The sequence below is a fragment of the Rhipicephalus microplus genome, chromosome 8 (genome assembly GCF_043290135.1).
Source record: "Rhipicephalus microplus isolate Deutch F79 chromosome 8, USDA_Rmic, whole genome shotgun sequence".
Taxonomy (NCBI): domain Eukaryota; kingdom Metazoa; phylum Arthropoda; class Arachnida; order Ixodida; family Ixodidae; genus Rhipicephalus; species Rhipicephalus microplus.
In genome coordinates this window covers 124144366-124166582 of record NC_134707.1, presented here as the reverse complement: position 1 = coordinate 124166582, position 22217 = coordinate 124144366, and the positions used below count along the sequence as shown (strand labels likewise).

General features: G+C 46.5%; 1 protein-coding gene and 1 long non-coding RNA gene across 4 annotated transcripts in view; one reads left to right on the top strand and one right to left on the bottom strand.

The window, feature by feature from the left end:
• The window catches only part of LOC119165489 (uncharacterized), a 385136-nt gene that overhangs the window by 222572 nt on the left and 140347 nt on the right, over nt 1-22217 (top strand). For all 3 annotated transcript variants that reach the window (XM_075872576.1, XM_075872575.1, XM_075872573.1), the window contains exons 13-15: nt 6603-6673; nt 16498-16624; nt 19820-19887. In XM_075872576.1, the coding sequence (XP_075728691.1) occupies nt 6603-6673; nt 16498-16624; nt 19820-19887 (266 nt within the window). The remainder of the gene's footprint in view (nt 1-6602; nt 6674-16497; nt 16625-19819; nt 19888-22217) is intronic.
• Nucleotides 15298-22217, bottom strand: part of LOC119165899 (uncharacterized) — a 70049-nt gene continuing 63129 nt past the window's right edge. The window contains exons 2-3 of the long non-coding RNA XR_005109070.2: nt 16516-16678; nt 15298-15416 (exon numbers count right to left, since the gene is read on the bottom strand). This is a non-coding gene — a long non-coding RNA (uncharacterized LOC119165899). The remainder of the gene's footprint in view (nt 15417-16515; nt 16679-22217) is intronic.

The window sequence follows — 22217 nt, the reverse complement described above, 5'->3', positions numbered from 1 at the left end:
CACAAATTATATTTGTGCAAAATTTACTGGAGCCTCTAAACGTACGTATATGCGACATCATGCCGAGTCGTTATAATTCAGCCCCGGTGGAAATTCAATTCGACGATATTTCCTAATAATGCCAAATTACTTCCCCATAATATTTTGGATGGTTTACTTCAAGATCACCTGCGCCGTATTACAACAAACGTTATTATTGCTACAGATGCATCGCAATACGCCGAAAAGTCAGGGGTTGGTATTTTCAGCCCGATTTTAAATTGGATTTATTCCCTTCGACTACCCGATTTCATACCCGTTTTTGTGGCTGAGTTTGTGGCAGTAGTGCTCGCCTTACGCAAGTTAGATACAGCAATTACATCAGCTGTCATAATAACAGATTCCCTATCTCTTTGTGCGGCACTTTCTGTTGGTGCTGATAATCACGTAACAAAGGCGTTCCGTGCACTAGTACCTGCGCATTTAAGAAAAGTGCGATTAGTTTGGGTGCCTGGACATAAAGGTTTGTTTCTTAATGAAATAGCAGATTCCTTAGCTAAGTCGTCAATCAGCGAACCAATTCTACCGCTCTGTCCATCATCCGCTTATGTGACTGCTGCTCGATTCCGCAGACGTACGCTTATGCAAGTTTTTAAAGGTTCAGCACTAACAAACTCTACAGAATATCGCCATTTATTATATCCCTGGCGAAGAGACTTTTGCCGCACTCGAAAACCAGAAGTAGCTATCACAAGGCTGCGTTGCCGGGTACCAAATCTAAATTTCTATAAACACAGGTCTGCTCAGGCACCTTCGCCACTGTGTGCATTCTGTGATGAATTGGAAACAATAGGCCATTTTTTTTTACCTGCAGGTGGTTTAACACATTACGAAAAACCCTATTAGAAATACCTTTGCGTGGCATTGGTATGGACTTATCTCTGCCTGTTATTTTGTCTTTTGGAGCTTCCATTTCTGGTTTCTGTAATGGCACAGTATGCACGGCCGTCCGGGACTATATTGATGAAACTAATAGGTTGACTAATTAACCGGTTTCATTATCTTAACATGTTCACATAATTATATACGTATAAAATCAGATTATTGGTCTATTCTAAGAATAAATTTGTTTATGTAAATATTTGTATGCATTACATTAAGCACCACACTTGCCTATAGGCTATCGGTAATCTTTCTGTTATACCTCCATCATTCTAAATCTGAACAGTAAATTTTAAAGCCACTCGATTCTTGGCCAATCCCCCACAGTGGGTATGCGCCACTAACAATAGGAGAACAACAACAACAACAACATTGACTGTTGCTGTCGTGGATCATCGACGAGTGTCCGCAAATAAACGCCTTAAGAATTTGGTGGAGAGTGCTGAGAGTGATGTGCCCTTCAAACATCTTTGGTTCGCATTCGATGCCCTTGGAGCTTCGATCCCGTACTGTGCCTTCTACCATGACGCCGCTCAGCAAACGCTCTCCTACGCCGACGCCCTGTCCCGGTGTCCCCCGCATCCGCGATTCTACTGTTTTCACCGGCGCGGATGGCACTGACGTCGAGGACTGGCTCGCCATGTACGAACGGTTGAGCGTCCCCGATCATTGGGACGAGGCAGCTAAACTCGGTAATCTGTTTTTCTACCTCGCGGGTGTGGCCGGAATGTGGTACAACAACCACGCATCTGATTTCTCGACTTGGTTCGCTTTTAAAACCGCTGTCGTCGACGTGTTCGGCCGTCCTGCCGTTCGTAAACTGCTAGCCGAACAGCGTTCACGTGAACGAGCACAGCAGACCGGCGAGTCCTTCACAAGCTACATCGAGGACATCCTTGACTTGTGCAAGAAAGTCGACCTGAACATGTCAGAGGCTGACAAAATCACGCATGTTCTAAAAGGCATCGCCAACGATGCCTTCACCATGCTCCTGACTAAGAACCCTCACACTGTGGCAGAAGTCAATACATTATGCCAAAGTTACGACGAGCTGCGGCGGCAGCACTTGATGACCCATCAACAGCCACCACGTGATGCTGGTCTCTCGGCTTTGTCAGCAGTTCCTAACCACACAACCTTGCTCGCCGAAATCAAGTCATTCGTGCGTGAGGAAGTTGCCCACCAGGTATTTTTACTGGCTTTTGCTCCGCCGCAACATCCTCAACAGCCGTAAAGTACACTTCTACCTCCGCTCCACCGAGCCATTCTGCAGGAAACCGCGGAGGTCGTTCCTAAATACATCAGCCGCCTACTGTATCTGCGCCACTCAGCAACGCCCAAGTTGTAGCCAGGCTGCCCCAACCGATTTCTTTGGCTTGCCCCCTAAGTTACACCGAAACCATCGCCAGACCCCAGGCCTTCAGATAAACTGTGTCGCCTACATACGCCGACGTCACCCACGTGCCCTTAGTGCCGCCCACCATGCACTCATATCAGCAGCCGGCTCGCCCATCACGTTCTGCGACATGGATGGGACCCTCGAACAGATGCCGCACTGCTGACAATCGCCCCATCTGCTTTGCTTGTGGTCGCGTCGGTCACGTAGCACGCTATTGCAATCGTGTGCAGCAACCGCAGGTCTCCTCGAACTTTCACAGCCAATCTAGCCGCTCTTATGACCAACCGCCGCCTATGTCACCGTCGTCCCGCCCCGCTGCGTCTACCCGCCGTTCACCATCTCCGCGACGTCGCTCACTGTCGCCGATGCGGCCACGTCCACTCGAGGGCGACCAGGAAAAGTAGTCGTCCCAGTCCACGAGACAAGGGCTGCGACGCTGTCGAACTGCGGAAGCCCTCAAGAAAGCCCATCGAACGTAATAGACGTACTTGTGGATGGCGTTCATGCATCTGCCCTTGTAGATACCGGAGCCGCGATATCCGTCATGGACGCAAAACTTAGCCGATTACTGCGCAAAGTGACCACGCCACTCTCCGAACTCTCCCTCCATACAGCCAGCGCCCAAAGCATTCACCCTACGGTTATGTGCACAGCCCGCCTTATGATTCAGGACGTGATGTATACGGTCGAATTCATCATAATTCCTTCATGCTCTCACGACGTCATCCTAGGATGGGATTTTCTTTTCCGCCATGACGCCGTCATTTATTGCGCACCAGCAGAAATAGAACTCACACAATTCTCTTCTTTGACGCCGTCCGACAGTCCATCTGTTGCAAGCAAGTTACTCGTCAGAGATGACACCCAAGTGCCTGCAAATTCGTCCGTGACGGTGTCGGTCTACTGCGCAAGCCTTTATGACACCGCTGCGCTACTCTCGCCATCTCATTGTGTTTTCATCAGAAAAGGCTTGCTGGTTCCTTCCGCGACCGTGCAACTCACTCACGGCAGCACCACTATTTTTGTAGTGAACTCATTCCCGTACAGCGTTACGTTGGTGCGAGGGGAATGTCTCGGCAGCGTGGAGCCCATCGAAGACGAACAAGTTATGGATCAACCCGATGACATGCACTGCTCAAGTTCCAATACGCTTAGTGCTGTTTCGACATCTGCTTCATCATCTGATGATGTATTCGGTCCCTGCATTCCCGACATCCTTACGCCAGGCCAGCGTTCCCAGCTTCTGGGCCTGTTGGAAGAATTCCGGTCTTCTTTTGATGTCGCCCAACCTTCTCTTGGCCGGCCATCCACCGTTACACATCGCATCGACACAGGCACACAGTCACCACTGCGGCAACGTCTATATCGCGTATCTTCCACAGAACGCCATCTAATCAACGAGCATGATGACGACATGCTTTGCGGTGATGTTATTCGACCCTCTAGCAGCCCCTGGGCGTCTCCTGTCGTTTTCGTCACGAAGAAGGACGGTTCTGTGTGGTTCTGTGTGGACTACCGATGCCTCAACAAGATCACTCGTAAGGACGTGTACCCACTACCGCGGGTAGATAACGCGATTGACAGCCTGCAAGAAGCAGAATTCTTTTCATCCCTCGATTTGTGCTCAGGGTACTGGCAAGTTTCTATGGCTGAGGACGCTCGATCGAAGACCACTTTTGTCACCCCCAACGGATTCAACGTCATGCTGTTTGGGCTGTGCAATGCGCCCGACACCTTTGAGCGCATGATGGATACTGTTCTGCGTGACCTGAAATGGCACACCTAGCTGCCTGTGCTACCTCGATGGCGTCGTCGTTTACTTCTCGACGCATCTTCAACGCCTGCGGCATGTTTTAACGTGTCTGAGTGACGCCAGTCTGCAACTGAACCTAAAGAAGTGCCGATTCGCAGCTCGGCAGCTCACAATACTCGGCTACGTCGTGTCCAAGGACGGAATGCTCCCTGATCCAGCTAAGCTTTGGGCGGTGGCCGAGTTCTCCAAGCCGACATTCGTCAAGGAACCGCGCAGTTTCGTAGGGCTGTGTTCCTACTTTCGGCGCTTCATTCGAAACTTCGCGACTATCATATCGCCGCTGACGAAGCTCCTCGGAAGTAACGGGCCTCTCTATTCGTGGTCATCACAGTGCGACGACGCTTTCACAACACTCCGTCGTTTGTTGACGTCGCCTCCCATACTCCGCCACTACGACCCTACGGCCCCTACAGAGGTACACACGGATGCCAGTGGTGTCGGCCTTGGCGCTGTCCTTGCGCAGCGCAAACCAGGGTTCCCGGAATATGTCGTGGCGTATGCAAGCCGTACGCTTACTAAGGCCGAGACTAATTACACCGTCACCGAGAAGGAATGTTTGGCAATCGTCTGGGCCCTTACAAACTTCTGACCTTATTTGTATGGTCGCCCATTTGATGTTGTCACCGACCATCACGCACTATGCTGGTTGTCGTCATTGAAAGATCCCTCAGGCCGTCTAGCCCGGTGGGCACTTCGACTGCAAGACTACGACATCCGCGTGATGTACCGCAATGGAAGGCAACATGCTGACGCCGACGCCCTGTCACGCTTTCTCTTGCATGACGACAATGCCCACAACTCAGCGTCTCACCATTTCTTCCATTAGCATTCATACCATTGCTATTGAACAGCGCAAGGATCAATGAATCGTCTCACTGATAGACGTGCTGGCTGATCCATCTACTCCATCCACTCGCGCGTTGCGTCGTCAAGCCCACCATTTCGCCGTTCGCGACGACCTCCTCCACAGGCGTGATTACAACAGTGACGGCCGCCAATGGCTACTAGTCATACCTCGCAGTATGCGCTCTCACATATGCGAGTTCTTTCATTCTGATCCGCAATGTGTGCACTCCGGGGTTTCGAAGACTTACCACTGTATTCGCCAACGGTACTTTTGGTGCGGAATGTACCGCTACGTGCAGGAATTCGTTCGCTCCTGCATAGATTGTCAGCGCCGAAAAGCTTCAACGCACCTGTCACCGGTAGGTCTGCAACCTCTACCTTGCCCTGCCAGGCCCTTTGGGGCGTGTTGGCATTGATTTGTATGGGCCACTTCCACTGACGTCGGCTAGTAACCGCTGGGTCATTGTCGCTGTGGGCCACCTCACGTGATACGCCGAAACGGCTGCTCTCCCCGCGGCTACAGCGAGCGATGTGGCCTCCTTTCTGCTCCAATGATTCATTTTGCGACACGGTCTACCCCAAGAATTGCTCAGTGACCGAGGCCGCGTCTTCCTGTCTGAAGTCGTTAAAGCCATTCTTAAAAAGTGCAACGCTGTTCACCGCAAAACTGCTGCTTACCAACCGCAGACGAATGGCCTCACCGAATGCTTCAACCGTACGCTCGGCGACATGCTCTCCTAGTACGTCGCCGCCGATCACACAAATTGGGATTCCATTCTACCCTTCGTCACCTACGCATATAATAGCACCCTTCAGAGCACCACTGGCTTTTCACCTTTCTTTTTATTATATGGAAGGCACCCGTCACACAAAATCGACACGATACTTTCGTACAAGCGAGATCCGTCTGACTGGGCGCCTATTTCTGCTACAACCAAGCTTGCTGAAGGGTGTCGCGAGCTTGCAAAGACCTTTACTGCGCACGATCAAGAGCGGCAAAAAAGCATTCGTGCTGACGCCAGCACTACTGCGCTCACGTTCCTCCCTGGAGCGCTCGTCTGGCTCTCGATCCTTACCACTTCAACTGGCCTATCTTCAAAACTATTGCCCTAACACGAAGGCCCCTACCGTGTCGTCAAATGCACTTCCCCTGTCAACTACTTGATTGAACGAATCGAACCATCTTTGGAGATGCGCTGTCGAGGACGCGACATTGTTAACGTGGAGTGCCTCAAGGCCTACCATGACCCGCTCATTCTGACCACCTGTTAGGTCGCCAGGCGGCTCCATTTTCGTACCCGGGGTAGTTGTGGCAAAATCTTCGAACAGTGGGTCGTCCTCTCTAGTGCCTTCTAGTGGGTCGCCCTTTTCATAAGAAGAAGAGCAGCTCGTGCAGAGAGTCGGTCCCTGCATTGACTTTTGCTGTCGTGGATCATCGACGAGTGTCTGCCAATAAACGTCTCAACAGTGTGTTCACTTAGGCTGATTGGTACATCGTAACAAGAATTTGTTACACCTTGATACAGCTCGAACAAAGGAGCATAGACTAGGGCTCTCTTCTGTGCTCCCTCATTTCCCCTGTGCAGTGCTTTTCATGTCTATCTTAAGACCGCTCCATTTCAGGGCGAGTATGGACTATCGGATGCTGTTGCCGAAATCAGAGATCTCAAAAGGCAGTTGGAAATTCGTGACAGGTAAGTACACTTTGACTCAAATAAAGAACACTGTTAGAACTGAACAGCAAACTCTAATCTTGGTCGTCTTTCTTGATATTATAGTGGCACAATGTATTGGAGCTAGAAGAACGGGTATTTATTTAGAAATACAAAGATGTAGACACATGTTATTTAAAACACGAAGTGCCAGTGCCTCAAAGTAGTAGCTATCAAGAAAAACAGACATGTTAAAAGAAGCGTTCACACTCGTGATTGTTGAAATTTGATCAGTATTATTCTATTAAACAGTGAATGAGAAGGCTCTTCACAGTTTCTGTATTTGGTGCTCTCCCTATGCTAACTGGTGCTCTTGTGGTGCTCCTAATCTGTCACTTCTCATCACTGCTGTTAGAGAACGCTGATAAACGGTTATTTTTCTTATTTCAATCCCAATGTCTAAATCGTTTTTCTTGGCACTCTTGCATTCCAGGTTACAGAACATTGCACATTCATTTATTTTCAAAGCTTGTGAGCCACTGCCATAACAACCTAATTGTACTGCTCAACACTACACCGCAGAGTTTAGACTGGCGCTTATGTGCGTTTCTGCGGAAACTGTTACTATGAAGTGTTACCAGCAAACTTTGTTTAGAGCTAAATATGGTTTCCTTTAAAATCCTGTTGATGCATTACGTGGGCAGAGCTACTGAATGTACGTGAACAATTTCATGGCTGCAGAGCACTTATGTAGACAATTATGTTCATTCTGGACTATTCGAAGACGGAGATGTAATCTACAAAACGTAGCACAATAGGTCTCTTGCATTGTGTCTGAAGCGGAAGAGATCCGTCATTTTAGAATATATTCAGACTGCGGCTTCATGCTGTTTCTTGAAGGGTTGGCTGTGTGGCCCTGTCACCCCTGATGTTACTGTTCATTTGCTTTATTTTTGAAACACGTATGTAGGTCTATGTTCAACGTGTTCGCAGAAATGTATGCCATCCCTATTAACAATTGCAGGAAATAGTCGGCACCCACTTCACAAGCAGGCCAAACGCGCATATATCGGCACATGAAAAACATGTGGACCTGGTACAGGATCGAGCTTGCTGAATAATTCTAATCAATTAGTTTTTAATCAACCGTGACCTCATTTTGCAGTGTCTGCGCGCCATTCCTAGCGACCCTCCTATGGTCTCGCAACACAACAATCGGGCACACCGTGGAAAGGTTAGAAGTCCGCGTTTCCAATGTTCTGACTCAACTACGGTGAAGTCTGCCCGCTCCTGCCAAAGGCCTTTTTCAAAGGCTGGCAGTAAATCTGAAAATAAGTAAATAAATAAAATAAAATAAAGTCACGATTCTGTTCTTAATACTCAGTGCCATGCTAACAAAGGAAACCTGGCTGCCTCGATCCAAATGATCATAGTTTCTCCGCTCCCCAGTTCCACAGAGAGAAATGAGTCATGGCACAATCTAATATATGCTCGAGCTCGTACAATACCGTGCAGGCCGTTTTGTCAGTTGTAACTATACTTTCACGTGTACTGTTACTGCAATTAGGGATAATTTGAGGTGCGAATGACTAGGTACACATAGCGAAAACGCTATATAGAAATTTTTTACTAAATAATATACGACGTGGTCAAAATAGATCAAAAATATTACTTGTCACTTTCCTATTTCATATTTCAGAAAAATGATCATACTATAAAAAGAAGAAAATTTTGCAGATCCCACGTATCTACGAATCGAAGGTATGCGAAGCATGCGGAGGGAAAGTGACCATGTTGCATTTTCGTAATGAGCGACAAATCATGAAATGACGCTTAATATATATACAAATGTTGCATGCACAGACGTATGTTGAAAATTTGGAGATGCTTATATAACCACTTGTTTGTACTTGTGCAATGATTCCAACTGGAACATGCATAATAGCCACACCAGAAGCTGATATGAATCGCTGCTGCTCGCGAGGGTGCTGACCATGCAATGTGCTACATAAATCAACTTCAGCGCATGGCAACTAAGCACAACTAACGTTAACCCGACGTGACGGCTGTATCAAAAGAGTACCCATGTAATGCTTATAAAATTGGGTAGGCAGCACTGCAACCATTATTAACGTTTCAAGAAAACTGGCGTCTTTTTGAAAAGGAGTTCTGTGACCTGGCCTAGCTCTGTGGTAAAATGCTTCATTGCCACGCAGAATGCTTGGGTTCGATTCCAGTTGGAACCCTTACATTTATTCTTTGCATTCATCGGGTGGACACTACCGATGTCGGGTACTTCTTAACGCTCGCGCGTTATAATTGCCCATGTGTGTTCTCGTCGTTCCTAGGTATATGATAAGTGTCAATACCTTGTGGCACATACTTGCATACCAGCGGCATATACCGGCCCGTGGGTATGTGCCGCTGTCTAGCGGGAAGTGTTTGACGACGTACGCGACGGGATTGTGAACTTATTCATGTCTTGACCAGCGCGTCATATTCGTCAAACCATCTTACACTCCCATGCTAACTTTGGTTCACGCCAAGTTAAGGTGGTGACTATGAGAGCACACAAGCGTAAGCAGCAAGATAGATAGATAGATAGATAGATAGATAGATAGATAGATAGATAGATAGATAGATAGATAGATAGATACGCCCAATGTCGCCAAAATTTGCTGAGAAAGGCTTCGCATTAAAAAAATTTTGCTGAACAAACATCTACCGAAAACTCATTTTTTTCCAGCCGCAATCTCCCAGTGGGATCAGCTTCTACAGGAGATTGTTCACTGTCGCACTGAAACAACGTTTGGAGACATACTCTTACACTCAACTCTACATGTTTTTTAACACGAAAGTATTTTATACTGGAGTACACCAACACTTCACGAAGTATTTCCGTGAGGTAGGAAGAGGAAAAAGAAAGGCTCCAACAACGGACGTCGAGCCCATGACTTTTGGGCCCACGGCAAAAGATGTTGGGCATACTATCCGCTGCGCCATGGTCTTTTTTATTTTAGGAACGGGACATATAACAAACAAACAAGAGCGTAAACTCCATGTGCAATAGAAACTTTGGTTGCCAAAAAAAACGTGAGGCCGAACCATGCTTTGTAGAATTTCAAAATAGGTATTATTTATCTACCACTGTCCTCTCTCTCACAGTGCTCTTGGCCAAGTGCATATTGCATCACGACCTTGGCATCCGCGATTAAGTTCTTCAATACATCTTTTCAAAGCGTCTGTTCCAATAGGACAAATGCAATTTTGTCAACGCCTTAACGCACTCCAAGACGACCATACCCGAACAGTTGGCGTCGCTCATAGCATCGTCTATTCAAACTAAAAAAAGTCACAGCATATGCATCGAGTGAAACATGATTTGTGGGGCGAAGCATCTGTCCGCGCGTCGTCCATTCATGAGTCTGTCTGTGCGTCCTTCCGTCCGATCATCCGTGTGTCTTTCTGTCAGTTCATCCATGCGTCTGCCTGTCTGTTCGTCCGTTTGTCTGTCCGTCTGTCCATTCGTTCATTTGTCTCTGCATCTGTCGATCTAGTGAACACTTCAAGTACCATTATTTCGCATCTTTTCATGATATGTATATTGATAACACACAAGTGCCATCATCCAGCGGACATTCTAAGGACTAATCGAGAGGTGGCTATTACTACGATGATGACATGGGACATATGACCGACGGCATAAGGAGCTTCGCCCATAAAAAAATGCCCCCACCTCACCAAAGGGAATCTTGAGGATTCGCCAATGTAAAGCCTTGCGTTCATATAGATGTTTTGCACATGAGAATCCAGCGTTAAAAGAATAATGTTTCCTTTTTTTTCTTACACCGTGCAGCCAATAGCGCCGTTAGCCGCACGGGGAGTTTTTTGCCGCGAGAAACGTGGTATGCGTTTCAAGCTCTAGTCACTACAGCGTGCACGGTTACAAAGTACTATTCAGTAAACAAAACATTGTATTGGCTTTGAGTTACCGTTTCACAGTGGTGTCATAGAGTAACATAGCTATGTTACTGTATGGTGGCGTCTCATGCACGCATTTCCGTATGTTCTTGAAAGGCGTGCAGCCAGGAAACGGTTGAGAGTGAGGCGTGAGCGGACGAGCAAGTGGAAAGTGGGGTGCAGGGCGGAGAGAGAGCGAAGGGTGAGAGAAAGAGCGGCAGAGCACTGTACCTATCCTCTCCTATATTCTCCACACCACATGTAGGTACTGCGCTGTGCTCCCGACCGGGTTGCTGAAATTAGGTGCCTTTCTCATCTTCTAATCACTACCACCACCACCACCACATGCTCCGGTTACTAGGGGTGAGGATAAGCGCGTGCGCACGCACGCATCGCTATGGGAGAGGTAGGGAAAGTGGAGAGATAACATCTGCCGGTGCACATAAAACTCCTCGGAGAACACCGGATGCCTGACATAGCCCGAGGAAAAAATACATTCTCATTCAAAATAGCTCCCGGACGCCCACCGGCTTCGCCTGGCCTAAACTCCGCGTACCCCACTTAAGGCTCTTCCACACCGAAGGCGGCGTGGCAAAACGGCAAAGCGCGATTTTCGAATTGGTGAGGCGGCGAGTGCGTGAACCTGTTCAGACTGCATGCATTTTTTTGGCTGGCCGCACGACAGAAGAGGCGGGCATCTCACGCGTTTGTGCAGGTGTCGCTATGACGGGGTAATGCTTTTCCCAAACGTGCATCCGCGCCACCACCGCGCTTCAGCTGCGTGCTATTCTGATTGGCTGCGGCAAAGCGGCTAGCCTCGGCAGGCGGCAAAAAATTGCTCGGAGAGCGGTCGTCTTTGCCGCCTGGTTTTTCTCCCGCTATCGCCGCCTGGAGGGGAGCCTGTTCCCGCTTCCCGCGTTGCCGCCTCGCCGTTTTGGCCACCCCGCCTTCGGTGTGACAGCGCCTTGAGCTCGCACCGCGAATATTTGCGGCCTCTAAAGGGAAAACGGGATGTGCGTTCAGTTTCTCTTTGGTCGGGCAGTGGTGTTCAATTGTGAGCTCCAACATGCCGCTAGTTGGCGACGTTGGCACAAGTTTGGCGTCGAATTAGCCACGCTCTTCTGGCTAGTACATTGATTTGCCTGGTTCTAAAATCCCCGTTTACTACAGCTACCACAAGCACCTACGACCACAAACCTTTGTTTATTCATTCATGATGAACCTGAGTCAGCGTGATTAGTTGTGTCACTAAGCGTCAACATGCGTGCATTGATGCTAAGCTGTGCTATAGCTGTCAAACACCAATGAACTGCGTGCAACCTGTCATTTATTAACGTAAAGTTAACTTAAAATACTTCTGTAAAGACACGCTTTACTTTCGCGTTTTACCGATTCTTATGATGCAAGGATCAGCCATGTTTTATTTGTGAAGCTCCTTACGTCACGGGTCGTTCTCTTCTCTGCAGTAGTAGTAGTATTACTAGTAGTTGTAGTAGTAGTATGTAGCCAGGTATAGTTTATGGGTTGCTCCATAGATGGCGCTGCTTGTAAATGTCCTTTAGGGAGCTTACATGACCGCCTGTTTTAGGGAGATGCCTGCCTTTGATGCGCTACATGCTACCAACGCTTCTCCGCCTGCCTAAACACAATGTTGCCAGAAAGCAATGCCGCGCTATCGTGCCATATTGTGGCCCGCACTACGTGGACGCCTGGCTCCATTTAATCCTCGAGAATACGGCGCAGCGTCGGCGTCAACATGAAGCAGTGGATGCATGAAGCGTGAAATGTGTCCGTCGGTTTCGTTAAGCGTCGGTGTCAACATGAAACAATGAATGCACAAGCGTAAAATGTGTCCGTCGGTGGCGTCCATCGTCGGCGTCAACACGAAACAGTAGATGCATCAAGCGCGAAATGTAAGCGTTGGTGTCATCCAGCGTCAGCGTGAACACGAAGCGTTAGGTGCATCAAGCGTGAAATGTGTCTTTCATTGGCTTCCAGCGTCGGCGTCAACACGAAACAGAAAATACGTCAAGCGTGAAACTTAACCGTTGGTGTCGTCCAGTGTCAACGTCAACACAAACCAGTAGATGCACAAGCGTGAAATGTGTCCGTCGGGGTCATACAGTGTCGGCGTCAACACGAAGCAGTGGATGCTTCAAGCGCGAAATGTAAACAACTGTGCCGTCCAACGTCGTTGTCAACACGAATCATTAGATACATCTAAATCCCAGGTACCACAAAAATCACAATGTTTTCACGAGGTGGGTGATCACGAGTGGGGTGAAGCGGACGAACGCACGCATGGCCGCAAGCATGGGTGGGCAAATGAATGGTTACGTTTCGAACTCTATGCATGCGACGTGTTGACGACGACGCTAGACACCGCGGACGGTAACGTTTTGAGCTTGATGGATACAACTTGTTGACGCGCTCATGACGCTGGATGACGCCACCGATGGTTACGTTTCGAGCTTTGCATGTAACGTGTTTACGCTGATGCTAGACGCCACTGACCGTTACAATTCCAGCTTGATGGCCGTGATGATTAGTGTTGCCGCCAACGCTGGACGATGCTACCAATGGTTATGTTTCGAGTTTGATGCATGTGGCGTGTTGACTCCGACCCTGGACAGCACCGATGGTCACGGTTAGAGCTTGATGCATGTAACAGGAGGCGCTGCTAGCGTGTTGACGCCGACGCTGGACGCCGCCATCAACGGTTATGTTTTGAGCTTGATGCATGTGGAGTGTTGACTCCGACGCTCGACACCACTGGAGGCTACAGTTCGAGCTTGATGCATGTAACGGGAGGCCCTGCTAGCATGTTGACGCCGACGCTTGGTACGCCACCGACGGTTACATTTCGCGCTTCATGCATCTAATATTTTGTGTTGACGCTGACGCTGGACGCCACCGACATTTCACGCCTAATTTATCGAAGTCACCTATAATCTTGCAGATCACGAGTAGCAGCGGGGATTGTATGGCTCGCTCCAAAATGGCAGCGCACATAAAATTATGATAAATTTGGCAGAATCTGGCAACAGCGGGACCGATCGGCTGCTGATTATGGCGAAATTTTTTTAAGGAACTTTCTAAGATGTCTCCACCCTAAACAAAGTGGTCATGAAGGCTCCCTAATTTCCTTGGGAATATTATAACTAGATGGTGTTAGTGGTTTTGACAGCATATACACAGAGTGAATGATGAGTGTGGCGAAGCGTCTGTTCATTCCAAGGAGCCACACAGACAGGCAGACAGACAGACATACAGACAGACAGACAGACAGACGTATGGATGGTCGGATGGATGGACATACATACATACATACATACATACATACATACATACATACATACATACATACATACATACATACATACATACATACATACATACATACAGATAGAAAGACTGGTGGCCAGATGGACACACAGACACACAGACGGATGGACTGACACACAAATATACAGACACACAGATGAACGGATGGATGGACAGGCAGACAGATGGATGAACAGACACAGACAGACGGATGGTTTTATCCGTAAACCATTGATCGCCCATCCGTGTGTCCGTTTGTCGGTCTGTCTGTGCATCCGTTCGTCCGTCTTTCTTTCTGTCTGTCCATGCGCTTGTCCGCACCTGCTGAGTGAGTCATCTTACTAGGCTGTCACGTACGAGCTAGGAGAACAAACTCGCGCTTTAGGAGCATCACCCCTTAAAACTACAACATCAATACTTTGAACTGACGTCACTTTGGACATAATGGCTATTGCGTCACAGTAAATATGTAAACCCCCGAAGATCAGTTTTGCAAAAATTTGAAATACAATGCAGTCATCGATCACAAGCTAACTACATCAGAGCTAATAGTTAAGGTATTGACGATATGACAAGCTTTATTGTGCGGCAGAACATAACATCACCGCTTTTGTTTAAATATTGCTGCCCTTATCCCTTGACAAGACTTGAAACTAAGCTGCTCAGTACTTAGAGGCAGAGTTGTCGCTCTGCTAGAGGTGAGTGAGTGGACTCTGCTGCGATTACAGCCATATCTTGATGGCCCTAAAATGCACTCTGAATTTGTGTGCCTAGCCTTGGTGATGTACTCATTAACATTCGCGTGCCAAATATAATGTTTTTCAGGAACCTTGGTAAAGCCCAGAGTTAAATAAGAACAATGATTCAACATTTTTACAATGGTAATAACCAATCCAAGACGAAATGAAAATCAGACTGTAAAGTCAGAAAGAGGTAAGGACTAGAATAAGAAGCACCTACCCTAGTAGCACAAGACATCGCTGCAACATTATCGAATTGTCGCCTTTCAATATTGCTCAAATGTGGATAATGTCTGCCTTTAGTAGCTTCCCCACAACAATGCCAAGAAACATCGTAGCAAGCAACATGGCTTAATTATTCAAGAAAAAATCATGCAACAATAAGTAACACTGTAACATTGTTTGGGCCATGTTCTGCACATCATTCAGGCAACTTTGCTGAAACAAATAATTTTAGAAGAACACTTGTTTACAAATATCCTGCACCTCACTGAGTGTAGTGGTAATTTTGAAACCTCAGGTAACCCTGTATTGACTATATCTTAGGAATCACTGTGTTTAGAATGAATGTTTGACGATTTAGAATACAGTGTACTCTACTAGGGGAGAGAAATCTAGGTTAGCACAGAAAGACATTGCATGGAACAATTTATTGTCTCCGAAATCAATGTCTCTAGTAATTTAGGTAGTCCAGTGAATCGTCCCTGGTGGGCACATCTGGTTACTGTTCTCTGGTCGGCACATTTGCAGAATCCGATGTCCTTCGGTTGCAAGAAAAAAAGAAAGAATCATTTCCATGCATTAGTTTTAACAGGAGCCATTAATAAGGGTCATCAAAAGTACATATGTCCCATCAACATATCCCTGTTTTTTTTGAAAAAAGAGTACTTCCGCGAAAATTGATTTATACGTGGATTATAACGTCCCAAAACATCCATATGATTATGACAGATGCCGTATAGTTGAGGGCTTCGGAAATTTCGGCCATATGGGGTTCCTTAACAGGCACCCATACCTGAACACGCGGGCCTACAGCATTCTGGCCTCCATCAAAAATGCAGCCGCCACAGCCGCGATTGACCCCGCGATATGCGGGTCAGCATTCGAGTACCTTAGCGACTAGATAACCGCGGCGGAGGCCCTCCGCGAAAAATAGCAATGTGTCGAGCATTTTTCTATCAACTTTTGATATCATGGGAGGGTAGCGCTAGTGAACACGGACGAAACACACTGCAGGCACACAAACAAAAGCGCTCTAGCAGCTGGTTTTTGTTGCAGATCCGCCGTACATATATACATCGTTTTTACTTTGACCACGTGACAGTTTCAGCACACTGAGGAATTTAGGAAGAACACAATTGATGGTGTGCTGACACATTTCGCCCAATGATGACATAGTTTTAGCTGGTGCGATTTCCGGCACGTTTCGTTGTGGCATCTGATTATGCCAAATAATTGACCACAAACATTGTAGTGTGAAGAGAGCTGCTCATTTTTGTCTGAGCTAGGTTTTGTTTGTGCTCCTCCAAGCGATCATTCATAGATCAGCCAGTTTGGCCCATGTATTTCCCGCCACGTTGTGCTAAAATGTATACCACTCCTTCAGCGCACGGCAACTAAAGGATTTGAGTGCTTTTTTGGGCATTCTTATATCTTTTAATTGGCAGGATGAGTCAGCTTACGCAGGTGATCTAGCTTGACGGGCGCTGAAAAAAACTCCTTTACACCAACCTAACCTGATAATTTTTTCATCCCGTGCGAGACCTCGATGGTTAAGTACAGGATTTCCGCCACATAGCAACCAGTTTTACGTGTTCTCTTTTTCTTCGGCAAAATACTCAGAGAAATCGAGAAGCTGACCAGCCAGTTGAACGACATCGAGATGGAGGTTGAGGAAGAGTGCCACAACGACGGAAGCGCCTCCCCACGTCACCACTTTCGGCCATCCAGGAGTGAGCTTGAGGAAAAGGTGCGCCTGTTCTTCTCCGAAGCCCAAATCATCTTGTGCTGCATCAATACGTTACTGCGAGAAGTAAAACATTGTTACACGCACTGTTACGTAAAGTTCAGCTGTACTGCTACGCATAAAAGCTCAACATAGCGCATCATTAAAGGGACCCAAAACAGCACAGCAATGTGTCTCGTATTAGTAAAGTGCACTTTCACAGTACCAGAAACAGCTCGCTTCTGGCGAGAACACACTTGGTAACTTAGAAGACGCGCAAAAAGAAAATGTTGGTGGTGACACCACCTGGATGTTTCGGCGCCATGACGTCACATGTCTTGACGCCTTCTACTAGAGCCTATGCAGTTCTTAATCTGTAGAAATAGAGAACCTTGTCATCTGAGGAGGTCATAGACTCAACATACTGAATTTTGTGAAATTTCGTTCAGTCGAAGAATCAGAATATGCTGAAGACAAATTGAAATCGTAATATCACGCGTGGATTTTTCGACACGTAAATCAAAAGTGGTATTGAACGTAATTTATTCCCTCATCATTGAACCTGTGATGATGAATTTAACTGAGTTCAGTTTCTATGTGGCTAACTTGTTAATCTAAACCAATTCCTTAGTTGTCTCTAGCGTCCCTTTGAAGGCAATTTTGACAGAGGCGGAACAGTTTGACAGTGACTATGTTTAATATGCTGATTTCAGTTGTAATACTTGAGTTCTTCAAGCCTGCTGTTATCAGCCTGCAGGTAACAGACAACTTTCATGGCGAACATTCGTCGCCCTCACAACATGTGTGCCGATTTCTCCGCCGCCAGATGCAATAGAGCCTTTAAATCAGTCCTGTGCTCCGGCAATGCAAAGGCGTAGCGTAGTACTGAATAGCGTGTGCCACATCTTCCACCGCGTCAAGTGACACCGTTTATAAATGTTGAAAAACAACTTACAAAGACGTAACCTATATCATCCGAAATCCCACGACAGCCATCACTAAGCCTGCAGGATAAATTTTGTATTATGTCTCTAAAAAAATGCCCAAACAATGCAACTACTTTGCTGCTGAAGCATCACGACAAAAATCAAAAGTAGATAAAAGCGCCTGTTCGGCGCTACTAAGGAGCTTAAGTGGTCATATTTTCCAGGGCCCACACGCGTAGCTCACACCCGGTGTTCCGCTTGTAGTAAACGCAAAGCATTTTGCTGGGCGTACTGAAAACCTCCAATAATTCTGTTGGGCGAGAGAAGTCACAGAACTAGAGAAGAGAAAAAAATAAATATGAAATAGAAACTGCGCAGCTTGTGTTAGTGGTACAAGGCTAAAGCCATCTGCGGAGCTAGTGATCAACCTCGCTAAGTTTTGCCAGCATTGGCAAGCTTTTGCTGCAGATGCCAGTTTTGAGGTGCAACGGAGCTAAAAGAGCGGGAACACACACAAAAAAAGAAGCGTGCACAACCAGGTGCAGCCCATCAATTGAAATTTTATTCCAAAAACAAAAATATTCGCTCAATATTTTCAATGGTTTCGCATACGCGACCTCTTCGAAAAGTATCCAACCTTTAGCCGAAGAAAGAAAAACTGGCATGACTGGAGCACTAGAAACTTATTCACCATCAAAGTAGTCTCCTTTTGAGTTCACACACATCTCCCAGCTGTGCTGCCATTTTTGGCAGCATTCCCAGAATGCCTGTATTGTAATGCTGTTTAGCTCAACTGTATAGTAGCAGCAATAATTTGCTCCCTTTCGATATATTTGCAGGAGCATTGTCGCTATGAATGTGCGGATCTCCTGCTGACCAGAACTTTTTTTCCTGCACAGAATCGCGTAGTGACGAAAGACACCGCTGTTGTATTTATTTGTTTTTTTTTTACTGTCGGACCTTGTGGTGGGTTCTCGTGGTGTACCATACAACAGATTTCAAGAAAAAAGCATTGAGAGTCACTTTGAGATTGCTGCGCGCTTGCCCGGGGGTTCTTTCAATTGGGTAACTTGGAGTGCTTTTATTGTGAAGAATGGTATTTGGTTTTTCTGTCTTACCGGTGCACCCGAGGCTCGTCACCAGGGATTATGGTGTTCTTGAAGTCGGGGGCCTCTGTGGAATCCAGCACGTCCTGTGAGACTTCAACACTAAGCTGCTTTTGCTCGCCGTGAGCAGCTTCAGCACGAATTTCGCCGCAACTCTCTTTATGGCCAAATGCTTCGTCATAGTGAAATCTGCAAGAAAAGTGCTGGTGCCAACCTCTCCCAGGATTTCTAAGAAAGTCCCGCGATAGTCCCGCATAACCATAACGTTCACTTTGGCAACGATTGTGTGATTTCTATGATCATGGCTGACCGGAGCGTGGCTCACACTCCACCGTTGTGCGACAGTCTTTAAACCAGTTCTACCATCTTTAATATGTGTGCTCCTCATAGCATCAGCACCGAACGCCGTCTAAATCTTTAATTCGCTTTTCACTTCGCTGTCACCCAATTTCACGCAAAATTTAATGCAGTAGCGTTGTTCCAGTTGCTCAGTTATTCTTCTTGCAATAAAAAAATACCGCTGACTGCACTGCGCACCGTCTCACTCGAACACTGCGTCCCAGCAACTGGCGCTATCAGGAGGCGGGAAAACGTTCGCACCCGTGCACAATGTTTCAAGGTATACTGATGCAAGTACTCATTTCTGAAATCCATCAGGTGTTCACAAAAAGAAAAGAAAAGTCGGATGGATAGGATATGTGATGATTATAGTCTCGATTGATTTGTGGGATTTAACGTTCCAAAAACACCATAAGAATATGAGAGACGCCGTAGTGGAGGGCTTCAGAAATATCGAACACCGGGGGTTCTTTAACGCGCACCCGATAAACGTGATCACACGGGCCTACTGCATTTTCGCCTCCATTGAAATTGCAATCGCCGGAGGCGGTACTTGATCCCGCGTCCTATGAGTCAGCAGCCGAGTACCTTAACAAACAGACCACTGCGGTGGGGCAAAAGGTTGGATACTCTTCGTATTGCGTATGTGTGCATATTACGTTGAAGTACTGAACAACGCAGTAGGCAGAAAACTCTAATAGTTAGCTAAGAATGTCTACTAAACCCTTTGCAGTCCAATACGAAAGGCGTGGAACATGATTTAATAATTGCCACATTTACAGCAGGCAGGCCTCGAATTGGAGTCCTTCGAATGTTTAGCAGAATCTGCTATTTTTTTTCTCCTACAGATACAAAGGCTGGAGAGAGAAAACAGGCGCCAAAGGCTTCGCCTTGCTGCCCAAAGGAGTATTACGAGGTACTTGTGTGCTGCATGTTTATAGATATTTTGTAGAAGCCCTATGTGAAATTCAGTGTCTACAGTGCAATGATCCCTTAATTATTGACGAGAAAGAAATCACGTGAATAACTGCTACGTTGACGTTTTACGATGGCAGTCTGGGCCAATTTTCGCACCACAATGTTCGCACTGAACGAAGTGTCACGTACAGTCAAGACACTTAGTTTTAAAGAGAGGCAATCGTAAGTTCACGATGTAATACAAAAGCGATCAGTGTTAGATTCAGTTTATTTTTTGCGTATTCACTATATTTAGTTAATAGCTATATTTAGGTGAGGCTAACAATTTATATATACTCAGAACAGCAATTTATGTTAGAAATCGCAAGAAATATCGCTGAACATTAGCAAATAGATCGCAGGCAAAAAGAGTTGAAGCTTGAAATTAAGTACTAATAATACATTAAAGTATATTACAAAATAAACATAGAAAGTAATACATGTGTTTCAAGAACAAATACAATACACCAAAATTTATAATTAATATTTACACCTGAAGAAACACAATGAACGCAAAAAACACACAACAAAAGAAAGAATGAAACTGTAAGTAACAAAATTATGTAGATAATATTTTTCCTCCTAATATTTCTCCACGTGTCGGTAACCTGCTGATAACAAACTAGAGGGGTGTAAATAATAAATGTTTAAAATCGAAGTTTCTGGAAATCACGTAATCCACGTGCGAACTGGCTATTCTAAAAAGCGTATAGTGCAACTATTGATTTTCGCAAAAGAAAACCGTTGCTGATCCCCTTTTATAGTTACTTGAGCATTTATTGTTCATTGTTCAAGCAACATCATTGCAAAGTTACGTTAATTACGGCAAGCAGCTCGAAAGTCGCATCACACGCTTCAAGACGAAAGCACACAGGATATTAGTATACGCAAGACGAGCGTGGATGAACAACTCAACACTTGAAGAGCGCTTTAAAAAAGCAAGAAAAACGCATGAAACGCGCGCAGAAGCCATGCTCGAACAGCTGTCCCAATTCTTCCTTTGTCTTATGTCAGCTGCACGCTCCTTTCGTAAATGCGGCCGCATCATCGTGTGAATCCTCTGCTGAATTGTGAGTCTTATAAGCGTGCGCCCAGGAGAGACCACGCTTTGTGGATGCGGGGCTTCATGGAGAGGATGACAATTACAGCGCGCCCAACACTAGCCCGTCACGCCATCTCGCCACTGATAACTGAAACGTGGTAAACTTTCAAGGCTATGAGGCCCGCAGGTGCGGTAAAGTGTATAACAATGGCTTGCCATTAACAACTCTGCCTTGAGTTTACCCGGACGACGTACGCTTCGTAGGGTAGTGGTTAGCACCGCGCGACATAATAATGAATGTTTTACACCACCTGTGAATGGAGAGGTTGCCAGTTCGGTTCTGTGGGACAAATGCTTACCTTCTGGGTTTTTAAAGACGATAGGGGTACTTCGACGAAAAAAGTTCGGTCGGTTTGTCTGTCTGTCTGTCTGTCTGTCTGTCTGTCTGTCTGTCTGTCTGTCTGTCTGTCTGTCTGTCTGTCTGGCTGTCGGTAAGTTTGTCTGTTTGTCCACAGTAACGATACTTTAAACGGCCTCACACGATCCCCCAAACGGTCAACCGCATTCGCAACACCCACCAATATTGCTCAAGTTCAAGCGCTCATACTAGTGCAATTGTCTGTTAAAAAGAACTTTGCGCATATCTGAGGCACCATAACGACATATTATTATTCTGTATGTATCTATATAGCGAAGGCATACATAAGTAATTTTAAGGATCATAGCGTTTATCACGCTGAGCTGACAATGCAACGCTATGCTAAAAAAATCACAGCATCTCCACAGAGTGAATGATGAGTGGGGCGAAGCGTCCGTCAGCCCATCCATGCTTCTGTCAGTCCGTTCATTCTTGCTTCCGTCCGTCCGCACGACCATTCGTGCGTCAATCCATGCGTCCATTCATCTGTCCGTGCATCCGCCCATGAGTCCGTCCATCCGCCTGTCTGTACGCTCGTGCGTACACCCATCCGTAAGTCCGCGCGTCCATTCATCCGTCTGTCCATCTGCTAGCCTGTCTGTTCATCCGTACGTGTGCTCGTCCTTCCGTGCGTCCATCTATTGAACACTCCAAGTACCTCCATCTCCCATCTCGCAACCCCTGTGGCACATACCCGCTCTAGGGCGGGTATGTGCCACCGGTGGCTACATACATACATACATACATACATACATACATACAAACATACATACAAACATACATACATACATGCAAACATACATACATACATACATACATACATACATAC